This window comes from Phalangium opilio, unplaced genomic scaffold (assembly GCF_054372755.1).
Source record: "Phalangium opilio isolate 3A_F unplaced genomic scaffold, DU_Popi_V2 ptg000079l_1, whole genome shotgun sequence".
Taxonomy (NCBI): Eukaryota; Metazoa; Arthropoda; class Arachnida; order Opiliones; family Phalangiidae; genus Phalangium; species Phalangium opilio.
In genome coordinates this window covers 10,000,001-10,014,139 of record NW_028324187.1, presented here as the reverse complement: position 1 = coordinate 10,014,139, position 14,139 = coordinate 10,000,001, and the positions used below count along the sequence as shown (strand labels likewise).

General features: G+C 37.1%; 4 protein-coding genes and 1 pseudogene across 5 annotated transcripts in view; 3 read left to right on the top strand and 2 right to left on the bottom strand.

The window, feature by feature from the left end:
* Positions 1-14,139, bottom strand: part of LOC149654849 (uncharacterized) — a 64,004-nt gene that overhangs the window by 40,036 nt on the left and 9,829 nt on the right. The window contains exon 1 of one of the 2 annotated variants that reach the window (XM_089846537.1): positions 5,406-6,152. The exons of the other annotated variant lie outside the window; for it this stretch is intronic. Within the exon in view, the coding sequence (XP_089702663.1) occupies positions 5,406-5,443 (38 nt within the window). The 5' untranslated portion in view covers positions 5,444-6,152. Of the gene's footprint in view, positions 1-5,405; positions 6,153-14,139 lie in introns of those variants that run through there. 2 annotated transcript variants of the gene reach the window in all.
* TM9SF3 (transmembrane 9 superfamily protein member 3) lies at positions 636-3,350 on the top strand. The gene has a single exon (XM_089846546.1). It carries the CDS (start codon positions 1,065-1,067, stop codon positions 2,814-2,816), a length of 1,752 nt encoding a protein of 583 aa, XP_089702672.1. The 5' UTR covers positions 636-1,064; the 3' UTR covers positions 2,817-3,350.
* Positions 7,259-8,467, bottom strand: mRpL10 (mitochondrial ribosomal protein L10). The gene is made up of 5 exons (XM_089845231.1): positions 8,328-8,467; positions 8,073-8,260; positions 7,861-8,007; positions 7,613-7,790; positions 7,259-7,540 (listed from the first exon to the last, which is right to left on the bottom strand). Exons 1-5 carry the CDS (start codon positions 8,359-8,361, stop codon positions 7,314-7,316), a joined length of 774 nt encoding a protein of 257 aa, XP_089701357.1. The 5' UTR covers positions 8,362-8,467; the 3' UTR covers positions 7,259-7,313.
* On the top strand, positions 9,739-10,803 carry LOC149654856 (retinol dehydrogenase 12 pseudogene; annotated as a pseudogene).
* Positions 11,641-12,822, top strand: LOC149654855 (retinol dehydrogenase 12-like). Its single transcript, XM_089845200.1, has 2 exons — positions 11,641-12,324; positions 12,436-12,822. The coding sequence occupies exons 1-2, from the start codon at positions 11,641-11,643 to the stop codon at positions 12,820-12,822; spliced, it is 1,071 nt and encodes a 356-aa protein (XP_089701326.1).

Below are 14,139 nucleotides of genomic sequence, written 5' to 3'. Positions count from 1 at the left end.
CTTGTCTTGTAAAAATACTATTCTATATTACGAGTAAACGTGAGATTCACAGCTTAAGTGTTCTTTCTTTCCCATGTAGCGAGGTACATCGTTAAAATTTGAGGTCTTTTCGTGCCTCCCATCTTTTAATGGCCGAGGCTTAACGGTTGTACTACGATACCATAAAGAGAGAGAGAGAGACCAGTTTAAATTAAGGGGTAGAAACTTTTGAGCTTTAAAATATTCCATTATTCAGCGATAATGACTTCTTCCACGACTAGGTAATCAGAAAGTGAGTTTTTCCCTTACCCTAAGCCTAATCTGTCTACTTTGAAATTGTTAGGTTAACATGGGGGTCAAATGTCGTAGCATCGTGAGGCAAATTGGTTTTAAAATGCATTGCTAACCGATAGTTATTTACTAGGCTAATTTGTTTACAGAAAAATATAATTCCTAGAAAAAAGTATTTTACATAACTTCAGTAATTTGGCTTAAGTAATTCCTTGAATAGATTACTTTCATAGCCATAAATGTTAAGCCTAATTTCCTATGGTCAGACTTGATTTGGATTAAACTTTCACAAATTTAAATTTCCCTTTCAGTTTTTAGTTCTACCGGAGTATACTAGAGGGCGCCACTTTCACCGATTTTCCCCGTCGCAATGACGTAATAAAATCGCGCTACGTCAGCACTCGGGGATGACTAAAATCTCCCGTGATCCTTTACGGTCGGGCTAAACTAAAATGGCGTTTAGTAGTCGGAAAGTACAACGACGAAATGGTTTAGCCGTCAAACTATAAACTGACAATAGAGTTAAATTATATTTAACTATTCAAATATAAATCTAGTCAATAATAGAATAATTTCGAGCGAGGCTTCGTTGCTTAATTTAGTAACGGGGCTAGAAATAATCGATGAAGATACGTCCGAGGGAAGCCGTGCACCCGCCTATCAGCGTATAAAGCCGCGCAAAGCTACGTGGCCCGTATCCTATAAAAGATCTCGCGCTATAGCGCTAGGGAGTACGTCGCTAAGCCTAAAAAGAGTCCTTTTTCACTCAGATTTTTGCCGATAAAGGTAATAAAATGAAATTTTCATCGGCAATTTTGGCGTTTTTAATCGCGGCGAGTTCTTTACGTCGCACCGCGAGTGACGAACATAACCACCGTTACGAAACAAACGAGGAAGTGGTGCTATGGATGAACACGGTAGGCCCTTATCACAATCGTCAAGAGACATACGCCTATTTTTCTTTGCCCTTTTGCCCGGGTCCCAAAACGAGCATAAGTCATTATCACGAAACTTTAGGGGAAGCCCTCTTAGGGGTCGAATTAGAGTTTAGTGGTTTGGACATTGATTTCAAGGCGGACGTCGCCAAAACGCAGTATTGCGACGTGACTTTAAATGACGAAAAACTACAAGCGTTCGTTTACGCGGTTAAAAACCATTATTGGTACCAAATGTATATTGACGATTTACCGGTATGGGGAATTGTGGGTGAAACTGACGAATCAGACGGTTCCCATTATATTTGGACTCATAAAAAATTCGATATCGGTTACAACGGTGACCAAATTGTTGACGTAAACCTAACAAGCGAAGTTAAAGTCAAGCTAGAAAAGGACAAAAAAATCCCCTTTACCTACGAAGTCAATTGGAAACCATCCCCGAACCAATTCGCCAACCGTTTTGACAAGTATCTAGATCCTAGCTTCTTCCAACACCGTATACATTGGTTTTCGATCTTCAACTCCTTCATGATGGTCATTTTCCTTGTGGGATTGGTCAGCATGATCCTTATGAGGACATTACGTAAAGATTACGCTCGCTACAGTAAAGACGAGGAAATGGACGAAATGGAGCGCGATTTAGGGGATGAATACGGTTGGAAACAAGTACACGGTGACGTATTCCGACCCCCAGCACACCCCTTATTTTTCTCGGCTATGATTGGTTCCGGGTACCATACCTTCACGGTGGCTCTTTGCGTCATTGTCTTCTCAATCATGGGAGAATTATACACGGAACGCGGCTCTTTATTGAGCACGACCATCTTTGTCTACGCAGCCACCTCACCGGTCAATGGATACTTTGGTGGAAGCCTTTACGCTCAAATGGGCGGTAAAAAATGGATCAAACAAATGATCATCAGCGCTTTTATGTTACCAGCCCTGGTGTGTGGTACAGCCTTCATGATAAATTTCATCGCGATTTATTACCACGCCTCCAGAGCCATACCTTTCGGCACCATGGTGGCGGTAACCTGTATTTGCTGTTTCGTCATATTACCTTTGACCCTTGTTGGCACCGTTTTGGGTCGAAATCTGGCGGGACAACCGAATTACCCTTGCAGGGTCAACGCCGTACCTAGACCAATCCCCGAGAAGAAATGGTTCATGGAACCCGGAGTAATCGTTATCTTGGGTGGTATTCTACCCTTTGGATCAATTTTCATCGAGATGTACTTCATTTTTACGTCATTCTGGGCTTACAAGATTTACTACGTTTACGGATTCATGTTACTGGTTTTCCTGATCTTGGCTATCGTCACGTGTTGCGTTACGATCGTTTGCACCTATTTCTTACTAAACGCCGAAGATTACCGTTGGCAGTGGACCAGTTTCTTAGCGGGTGGTTCGACAGCCGCCTACGTTTACGCCTATTCCTTCTACTATTTCTTTTTTAAGACTAAAATGTACGGACTATTTCAAACGGTCTTCTATTTCGGCTACATGGCCCTCTTTAGTTTGGCACTCGGCATTTTGTGCGGTATGTTCGGTTATCTAGGCACCAGCGCTTTTGTGCGAAAAATCTATTCTACAGTCAAAATTGACTAATCATAAATGTATACCCAACAAAGTTTTCGTTTTCCCCCCCCCCAAACCCCAACCCTAGCTCACCTATATTCATTTCTATTTAAAAGTTAATTAATAAATTAACATTAAAATGAATTTGTTTTTCGTTTATTTTGAGTAAATTTCTCACTTTGCAAAATAAAATTTCGAAATGGAGTGCATTGCACAAAAAAACATGAAACCGTTGCCATATTGCGCGCTAAATAAAAATAATCCCCATGATTCATGTAAAATAAAACAATGAATAGAACAGTATAAAAAATTTGATGTTGGCTAATTTAATCATTTTGTTCCGTTATGGGCAATTATATATCTATCCGTATAAATAACTTCAGAGAAAGGGACTTTTTTGAAACTGATGCACTGAACTAAACTGAACTGATGATAATTTCGTTATACTACTGTCAAAATAAAATTTGCATAAATTAAATGGAATTAAAAAAATGATAAAACTATACATGATATTTATTTGTATTTGTGAATGTCTTTAAGTTTAAATAAAAAAAATTAAGCTGATCTTCGTTCGTTCTTTGTGTCTCCTACTGACCAGCGGCAGTGACCTGTCTCCTAAATTAATTGATCTTTATTATTAATAATCCAACTACGAGAGTGACTCGCAGCTTCATTAACTATCAAAGTACAGGTAGATAACTTCGTCTAAAATCCTGAACCTTCAGATAATAATTTATCTTTCGTAGAGTCATATAAAAAAAAATCCGAGGCAGGTGTGTTCCACTTTATGATGGTGTTATACCTACGCGTCGTAATGACATTCTTAAAATGAGTGAATCCATCATAGATCTAAAGGGGGGAATTAACCCCTTCTAATATTGCAATCAAATGCAGTGAATAGTTTAGTTCCAACCCGTCCCGACACTTTATCGATTTTAATATCGCGCGCTGGTAAGTCCAACAATGACGAAAAAACCCCTTGCCAGGTAAGCTATAGGGTTTTCCCCCTTGAATTCAAAATTACAGGTATGACATCATACCTGAAACTCATTTGCATATAATAGTTCAAGCACGCGATGCGATTTTAAAAAATGAACCTACGCAATTTTAAGGTCGGCTTTCCCTGCAACGCTGCAGATCTATGGAATAATGGAACACTTCTACATTCGGTAGGCCCTTGTAGATACGTTAAATGAAAAAGTCACAGATTTTTAGGCTTAGTGTGCCATAGAAAAAGCATGGGTTTTTGGGTGGTTCACTAAATCGAATTACTTAAAAACTACAGTGAAGTTATGTTTCGGAATACTTTTATATTGACAAGTATAACATAATGAAATCAGAGAATTATAAATTATTCCGAAAACCAAATTAGGAATTAGTTTTAAATAAAGAAATCTAAAAAGCCTTTGTCAGACCTTATTTAATAAAAAATAGGCCATAACCGTCCAGGGGCCAGGGGTCAAATTTAAATCAAGATGGACACGAGTACTAGTTTCAACCTTAAGCCTTGGTCATGCAGGCAGTCTTCTTGTTGTTTTGCCTTACTAAGCCTTGTAAGGCGTCTCAGGGTCTGTTTTATATATCCCTATCCTTAAATCTAATCGATAAAATTTCTGGCCATGCAAGCAAGCGGTTATATGAAAATAAAACCATATAGCCTTGTCCGCCAGTTCCTCCTACACTCCACCGGAAGTAGATGAAAAGAAAAATTACGAATTTAAGCCTTGGTTTATTATTATATAATAATTAACCATAGCATATCCCATATTCAGTGGCAAGGTTAACTTATTAAAATTATCAATAATACATCGTATATTAACGCGGTAGAATACTTTTTTAGCCTTTGGAATTGTCGAATAGTGGTCAAAACAGAGGGTCATTAATATATAGGGTGATTGACCCCACGGTTTCTTATGGATTATGGGGCTAAATTCATTTGCATAATGATTACGTCGGCATAAATTTTATATGACGTCTTTTAGAGGTACTTAAGGAGTTACAATTACAGCGAATCGTTAAAGAAAACTGCATTCATCGTGAATAGATCAATAAATCCATACAAAATCGAGTAAAAAAAACCCTGTATAAAATAGGCTTACATACCCGTGTAAAAGTAGGCCAAAAACGCTATAAAATAGGCCAAATTTCTCGCATAAACTTTACGTTTCAATTCAGTTATTTTTCACAGGACACGATTGAGGTCCTCAATTGAAATAATTAGGGTACTTAATTTCGGAAGTTGCAATTTATTAGAGAACCGTTTAACCAAGGGGTGTGTGTGAAAGATACACCTTGACAGACAGATTGTTAAGTAACCACCATTAATTTGTTAAGTAACCACCATTAATTTGTTAAGTACGTAAACAAGCCCATAAAATTTGGACGCGAAGAAATGAGTGCTCCATCTAAATTAAGGGACCCCATCACGTATCTAGGCCACATTAAACTAGACAAGGGTAACGAATCAATGATTATCTAGGTCCCTAGGGCATGATTAGAACCTAATAAGAATTACTTGATCACACGTAACTAAAGAACTACCAGCGGTATTTTTTTTTGGGGGGGGGGGGGGTAAATTTGATCACACCGATAATAGACCCAAGATAAATTTAGGCCTACCTTTTTGGCCTCCAATGTCGTTTCAGAACACCTAACATAGTTGCGTTGACAAATTAAATTGACCTCGCACGACACACACCAAAAGTTACGCCACAGTCGTGATCACATGTTCAATGGAAATTCACTCGCAAAAAATGACGAAAAACGCCGCGACAATCACGTCACGTGTAAAGTCACAAAAGTTACCAACACTCAAGAGCATGTTCGTAAAATTCGCGAAGAAAAGCACACGACGAGACTCACTCCAAACAAAAAACTAAGCCTAAAAATTGCAACCACTGTCTTGGAATCGAATTATAAACGAGATCCTAGTTGCACTTTCGTTTTACAAAAAGACAAAAATAGCGGTATTTTGACGCGAGGGCCCGTTACGCTTCCTTCCTTCCCCCCCTTGAAAATTTACATACTGGGCCAACTAAAATCCACCAAAATATCAGCTGAGACGATAGTAGGGCACTGGTACACTTGGCCCAAACCCAAAATTTACCGAAATAGGGGGGGTCCGAAGGTTACCATCACCACCGAGGTTTATATCATCGTTTTCCACTGTCAGACGCGTACAATTACGGTACGGTGTCCTTCCGAACGAATGACTGACCAAACTCAAATGGACACCATTTCTCATGAAAACAAAACGCATAGACCACCACCACGCCACACAAATGTTAAATAATTTGGCTATGAGGCCTAAAAAATATTATCGAGCCGTTTTGCTCGCTCGCTTCCCGCGCTTGCATTGCACCTAGCGGGATTCTGAACCAGTATTTTCTCCAATGACGCGAGATCAGGACAGGAGAGGGACTCGCTCTGAGCGGGAGAGAAATACGCTCTAGAAATATAACAAGTTGTTTCATCCAAAAGTACATCTCTCCTAACGGTTTCCCTAAACACCTGTCACGTACTGACACACATTAGACGATTTCAATAAACCCATTTCTTCATTCAACCCGACTAAAAATAGCGGGAAGGATCTGCAGAGGCTGAATTATAATCGGTGATAAAATGTAGTATCTAAAGATACGTGGTTTTTTTTAAATTTTCCTTATGGATATTAATTTTAACGTCAGTTCATAAATAAATAATTAAAATTAATAGGCCTATAAATTGTAAGGGGATTTCTTACTAATGTGGTTTGATTTATTTTCAAATTGAAGTGGGAATTTCGGATTTTTTTTAAAGATACGACATTTTTGAAGTCAGGTTACAAGGGCGCTCTGCTAGGGTTGGCGTTTCTGGAGTGTCTTTGATTGTGGCACGATTCAAGCGGTATTTTACACAAATATTAGTCAGGGGTTGATTGCCTAGTCAGTATTTAAATGGCCCCCAGGCCAGAGAAAACTTTCTAACTAACCCCTCTGTTTTCCTAAGTAGTATTTTAAACCCCTCTTGAATTCCATCCCATGAACTTGAATTTCATATAAAATAGGCCAAAATTAGGCCAATATAACAAGACAATCCCACCAAGACTTTCTCAAACCCCAATTTTTTCTTCTTAATTATACAATTAAGACATTAATTTCCTCCAAAATAGGCCAAAAATAGACCAATATAACAAGACAGCCAAGCCCACCAAGGCTTTCTCAACCCCAATATTTTCTTCTTAATTATACAATTAAGACTTAAATTTCCTACAAAATAGGCCAAAAATAGACCAAGCTTCCTACAAAATAGGCCAAAAATAGACCAATGTAACAAGACAAGCCAATGAAGTCTTTTTCAAACCCAATCTTTCCTTCTTAATTATAGAAGACTTAAGTTTATTACAAAATAGGCCAAAAATAGACCAATGTAACAAGTCACACAGTGAAGCCCAACTTTACAGGGGTTAAAAAAAAATAAATCACCATTAAATATACCATTTTAACTATTTTATTTAATTGTATTTACAAATTAGAAACAATAAATTTTCTAAGAATCTTTATCTTTCGATTCTTGGTTTTTGCTAAGTTGTAGCTTTCTTTGATCCAAATTTAGGCTTAACATCAATTGATGCTGACCAAGTAAGGAGGATATCTTGGCCCCACCCACATGAGACAGAACACTGACCAATTGACCTCTGGCATAATCAATATTGGGGATGGAACTCAATTGAACTAAGTTATCAACACTCAAAAGTCTATCTTCAACCAATCCACCTAGAAAAATTGTCACAAAATGAAAATAGGTCATTTATAGCCTGTCAAAAAGGTCATAACCTTTTCACTCACCCATTAATAGAAATTTAGGAGCTTTCTTATTCAATGTAATTAACTTTTTAATTTGAATTAAATCCTTGCAAAATAAAATGGCGCCGTTTATAGGAAATAGATGCATTATGGGTTCATATTTTGTTCCTCTAATCACTATATCTATGACAGTTTTATCATAAAATGTCAAATTCATTTCCTAAAGAAATTAAATTTATTTTATATTTAAATTTATAGGAAAAAATAGACCAAAAATAGGCTAAACTTACCTCTTTTGCTAGCGTATTTCTAAAGAGCTTCTTTTCCTCTTCTCCAATAGGATTAACATGATAAAAACAAATCATTCCAGCTTCATCCCACCGATTTTGCATCTCTTTAGCCAAGAGTTTATGATAAGGATGTACAGACTGAATTTTCTGTGTGTTAAAACAACTTAAGTTAAATTGTGCCCAAGCTATTAACTTAATTAAATAGTAATTACGTCGATTAGGTCCTTTTTAAGTTCAACATTACCGCATCTTAGCCAAGGCGGTCTGTTATCTTTGGGATAAATAGGCTTACAAACTTCCAACATTCTCTTACGTTCAAAGAAAGGTTCTCTCGGATTGCGAGATTGAAACCTTACATGCGTTCGAATTTGAGTGTAAAACAATCTAGAAGTTTCACTTCCTACAAAAAAATTAATTAAAGTTAATTAAATGCAGTTTAAAATAGTTAATTTTAAGTTTAAAAGTACCTTTCATGACTTTCATCCAACTGGACGCCGCCATTTTGAAATTTGGGAAATTGGAGGTGTGTTCAGTTCACTTCAGTTTCGTTCCTTTAATATTTGGCGCGTAAATTCAAATTTCCTAAGCCTAACCGATTTCTCAATACACTAAATTTATTAAAATATTGCGAAACATATCGATAATTTTTCTATTTAACGTAATATTTGTCATTTATTTTATGAAATGCGGGTAATAGAGTTGAAGGTTGGTTCCTTTTGGTCCTTTAAATTCTAGTTTTTAAGAGAAGATAAGCTCAGCGGGGGTGCCAAATCGAACAAAGTCACGGGGAATATTTTTCAATGTCATTTAAATGTTTAATGTTCAAAAAAATTTCGCTTCAATGGTTATGGGTGTGTTAAATTACTCGCGATAAATCAAAATTTTTGTCTCAAGTACCCGTTTATTGACAAAGAGTAAATAGGCTTAGCGGAAAACGGGATAAAAGGATCTCTGGGCCAATGGAGAATAAAATGACCTTGGAAATTCAAATTTTGATTAAACAAGAAGTCCACCATATCGAATACAATTTATTTAAACCTATCCATGATCCCGTTCGCACTATAAATAATCTTAAATACTGTTTGAGCAGCTTGGAAAGCAAATTTCTCGAAGGCAAAGCTCACGTCAAAATAAACTAATTTTAGTTTACCCACACTTTTCTACAGTAAATAATACCACCGGCAGCTCAAAGACTACATTTAGGCGCGATCAAATACAAAGTTAGGTAATTTTACAGGTAGACAGACCTACAGTACAAAAACCAGTTGTTAAGTAAAACACTCTAGCCAATCCAATCCAGGGTCAGGAGTGCTAACTTCATTGCTAGAAGGGAATGTTAACAATGATCTTAACGAAAGTGAAGACTTCACAATTCTCCTTTTCCTTGTGTACTTAAAGTCCTACGCGTTGCAATTTTTAAACGTTCCTGTTGATTTTAACACTCTCTTAAAAAGTATTTTAACTACAAAGAGTCACGATGGTGTCTTAAGATTGCCTTGACGCTGTCGATTGTCTACCTTTAAAAATTATTCAAATAATGCGTTTCAAAGCTAAGGATAACTTTCAATAGATAGTTATAAACTTACAGTGATGAATAACAGAACCATAATTCAACTGGAAGTCTTTTGAATAGGGTTTAATTTAGTGGTTATTTTTCACCGTATTTGACAGCGCGATATAACTAAACCTCCTCCAAAGTCCAACCAGTTTCGGACACAGTCAACAACTGAACGTCGAAATAAATACATATAGGCGTGTTTGGGAATGTTTTATAATAATTTTCAAACAGTTTCACCGTCTAAAAACGTTTCTCCAAAAATGTATCGATTCTTATCGTATCTCGGAATAATTTCCGGTTCAACTACCATGTTTTTATTGATGGTAAAATTATGGTATCGCGTAACAACCGGTGTTTGTCGAAGTGATAAGTTATTGGAAGGAAAGACAGTTCTGATTACGGGTGCCAACAGAGGGATTGGCAAAGCCACCGCCTTGGATATGGCCCGGCGTAAGGCCAAAGTCATATTGGCTTGTCGCAACATGGAAAAAGGATGGTCCGCCGCGGAGGACATACAGAAATTAACCGGGAATCCTAATGTCACCGTGGTCGAGTTGGATTTGGGTTCGTTCAAATCAGTCAGGAAATGTGCCCAAGGAATTATCGATACGGAACAAAGGTAATAATTGTCTTTCTAAGTACTTATTTGTCCTTCAACTTTTCGGAAACGTGTCTTAATTACTACGTTCCATATGGTCTCTTTAATTAAAGGTTAGATATCTTAATCAACAATGCCGGTATAGTTTCGGACCAAACCGGTCGTTTAACTGAAGATCTAATTGAGGAACATTACGCCACTAATTACTTCGGACCATTCTTATTAACAATGCTCTTGGTACCGTTACTTAAAAACAGCGCCCCATCCCGTATCGTAAACGTATCTTCAATCCTTCACTTCTGGGGGACAATTGATTACAACGATATCTTTGGTAAAAGCAAGGGCAGTCTAACGAGTACTTCCTGGGGTCCCATTGGAATGTATTCCAACACTAAACTGGCTAATATCCTATTCACTCGGGCCCTAAGCAAGAAATTAGAAGGTACCGGAGTAACGGTCAACGCCGTACATCCCGGTAATACCGAAACGGAGATTGCCAATCATATCCCGAGGTGGATGCTCTTTTTCGGACCGTTGGTCAAGTTTTTGGTGGTCAAGAGCTTAGAGGAAGGCGCCCAGACTTCGATTTACGCTGGAGTCGCCCAGGAATTGGAGGGTGTTTCTGGAAAGTACTTAGCCGATTGCGGCCAGGCCTATTCGAGTCCAGCGTCTAAAGACACTAAGCTCATGGAATCATTATGGATTTTGAGTGAAAAAATTACAGGATTTAATCCCAATGACAAACCGTGAACGATACGTTAACCTTTGACCTTACTGCCTTACATACATACAAGATTACGGGCCACAAATGGAGCCAAACTATATGCCAAAATCGGTCCTGAAGTAAAGAAGTTATAAATATTGCAATATTCAATAGAAATAATTTAAAAAATAATATGCTAATTTGTTTTTCACTTGTAAGTATTGTAGCCACATTACTCAGTTTTATGGGCTAACAAATGTGCCCAAATATGTCAAAAATCGCTCCACAAATAAAGAATAACACTTCTTCTCATTAGCGCGTAATAAAAAACCCTTTTTATCATTAGAGTAAAAATTAATTACATCCTCTTGATAATGAAACTTTCCTGACTACACTGATAAGTACCCTGACATAGACTTTGCGAAGATTTTTCTTAAACCCTTCAATATAACTATAACTGTCAATTAAGTTTGGTAAAAATGATAAGATCACTTAAGTGATCAAAAACATAAATAATTTATAAATTACGGGCATTAAAACCCTTTCGATTTTTCACTAGACTATAACCAGAGAGCCGAAAATACGTGACTGGCAAAATTTTTGATACCGCTAATAACATAAGTTAATAAAAGTGAAACAGCGACTATCAAACGTAAGTCATCTCTTGGGCCGACCTCGTCTCACGTTTTGAAATAGAATTATTTAAAAAGATGTTTCATAGAGGGTTTTTTTAAAAAATATTTGGGTACATAACGGGCGGTTAACTTATTGGAATTTTGGGAAGGTTATTATTAACTTATGCTGTGCCATTAATAAAATGGGCACGTACATTTTCGTTACATCAACGTATGTACTAACTAAAATCTCACAACTTTAAAAGCCTCATAATCCTTTCGCTCCTCGAAGCAAACGGTTCTTAAAATGTATACCTCGGAAAACATGTTAACCTGTTTATGTACAGCGGTAATCATGTTACCGATACTGGTTAAAATCTGGTATAACGTAACTAAAGGCCGGTTCAACAGTAAGATCAAGATGACCGGTAAAACGGTCCTGATAACGGGTTCTAATCGCGGGATTGGTTTGACCATCGCCATGGATATGGCACGTAGAGGGGCTAGAGTCATCCTGGCTTGTCGCGACCAGGTCAAAGCCGAGGTGGCCAGATTAGAGATTATCAAGGCGACTGGAATAGGTCAATCGGAGATCAAGGTGATCAAATTAGATCTATCCGATTTCGAATCGGTTAGAAAATGCGCGGAAAATGTTTTGAAAACTGAGAAAAGGTTGGATTACTTAGTCAACAACGCCGGAGTTGTCTTGGACAAAAATGGATATTTGAATGGTCAAGGAATAGAGATGCATTTCGCGACTAATCATTTTGGTCATTATTTACTGACCATATTGTTATTGCCATTAATGATCAGAACTGGTAATCGAGGCAGAATCGTTAATTTGGCCAGTTACTTTCACTTTATCGGAAGAATCGATCTGAACGATATTTTCGGACGACCCAGTAATATGAAATCGACTACTTATTGGATGTACGGCAATACTAAACTAGCTAACGTACTCTTCACGAGACAACTGGCCGAGTACTTAAAGGTAAGAACGAAATTAACAAATCAGTCCATAAATATTTAGTGGCTGCTGGGTTTTCTTAATTAAATTTCCCAAGGAATAGGCTAGGGTTGAAACAAATTACTATAATTGCAGGACACCGGGATAACGGTCAACGCGGTCAACCCGGGAAACACTGAATCGGACATAGCGGTCAAAATTCCTCGTCATATTCTAATGTTCGGTTTCTTAATTCGATGGTTTTGTTTAAAAACCCCTGAAGAAGGTAGTCAACCAGTGATCCACGCCTTATTGTCCCCGGACTTGGATGGAATTACCGGACAGTACATGAGCGACTGCGGGATAGCCGTAAGTAGCCCGGCCTCCAAAAATAGAGAGACCATGAAATGGTTATGGGATTTCAGCAAAAGAGTAACAAATTCGCCGGACATTAAAGAAGTGATGAAAATCGTTAAAGATACAAAGGACATCAACTTTAATTCATCTTTAATCAAAGATTCGGGGTTAATTAAAAGTGATTAAAATAATAATTATCAGGGAACCATATTTAAAAACAGAAGGAAGGAACAATTTCTATCTGGTTCGCGTTTATTTGAACCATTACATTTCTTCGAGAAAATGAACTTGACCACGGAAACATTTGCCTACATAGCAAGAACAACCTTGAATTAAAATACATACGTATATACTAATGGACGGAAACCGATGTCCCTTTTCGGACACACGGTCTCTAATATTGACCGCGACGCGACACGTACGACAGATGTTCGGAAATAAGATTTCGAACACGCTTTTTCCCATAAGTATCTATACATTCAATTCGCAAATTAAGTTAAATATGGACTGTTTCGATTAAAAATACGAAAAGATAGTGTTTCAGCCTTTCACAATACATAAATCACACGCGTGTTATAATACATCATATTCTTGCGCGGTAAAAACAGTCTATCAATGTGTATCGACTTGTATTCCGCTCGAGTTTACTTTTTAATAATAAAAAAACCTAACCATTACTTATCCAAATCGTCTTATCATTGGTCAATTTATATACCACGTGATCTTATGCTGTAAATGCGGGTAATGTTAACACTTTTTTCCCCATAAAAGACAATAACTAGAAGTTGAAAGGAAAAAGTTTTCAGATTACCCATGCCTTTACCAGGTCTTCCAATTTTCCCTGATCTTTTAGTAAGTGAAGTGTATATTTTTGCAAATATAGACAAGTAAATTAGGTTTTAAAACGTATTTATCTAAACGTTTAAGTTTTCCAAACCCCAAGAAACTTTCCCAACTATAAAAAAAATTCAATGACTCGGTTAAAATTCGGTGGTCCCATTTTAAAATTCCCTGACCTTATTGGTGGTCCCATTATTAATTTCCCTAACTGTTGCGAGGTTTTTCCCTGACCCGCGTATTAGTCAACCTTGTAAATTATTTGAATATAATTAAATGAAAAAAAATATATATATAATATTTTTCTAGACTTCAATATTATGGATATTTTAAGTTTTCATAATTCAGTTGCATTGTGCCGATGAGTCTGTGTGAAATTCGGCATTTGTACTGTCGATATTAAATGAAAACACCGTAAATAATCCATTATACGAATAATATCATAAATTTATATATATAGTTTTTGAGTTTAAAACGGGACAATATATTTCTACTATGCGTCTAATCATTCCATTTGAAAGTGGTGGAATCGTATAACACACACTTTAATGGGTCACGGTGAATTAAATCTACGTGACAAGCGTTTTAATTAACAAATATCTTCCGATGTGTTTATATACCCTTAATAAATATCTTAAGTATTATCAAAGTGATTGCGGGGAATGA

What these genes read in the sequence shown, in the direction of transcription:
- TM9SF3 (XM_089846546.1), top strand. Translation starts at nt 1,065, where the DNA reads ATGAAATTTTCATCGGCAATTTTGGCGTTTTTAATCGCGGCGAGTTCT.
- mRpL10 (XM_089845231.1), bottom strand. Translation starts at nt 8,361, where the DNA reads ATGGCGGCGTCCAGTTGGATGAAAGTCATGAAAG. An exon ending in TTGGATGAAAGTCATGAAAG is followed by an intron (nt 8,261 to 8,327) that starts GTACTTTTAAAC and finishes ATTTTTTTGTAG; the next exon opens with GAAGTGAAACTTCTAGATTG. An exon ending in GAAATACGCTAGCAAAAGAG is followed by an intron (nt 7,791 to 7,860) that starts GTAAGTTTAGCC and finishes TAATTTCTTTAG; the next exon opens with GAAATGAATTTGACATTTTA.
- LOC149654855 (XM_089845200.1), top strand. Translation starts at nt 11,641, where the DNA reads ATGTATACCTCGGAAAACATGTTAACCTGTTTATGTACAGCGGTAATC. An exon ending in AACTGGCCGAGTACTTAAAG is followed by an intron (nt 12,325 to 12,435) that starts GTAAGAACGAAA and finishes CTATAATTGCAG; the next exon opens with GACACCGGGATAACGGTCAA.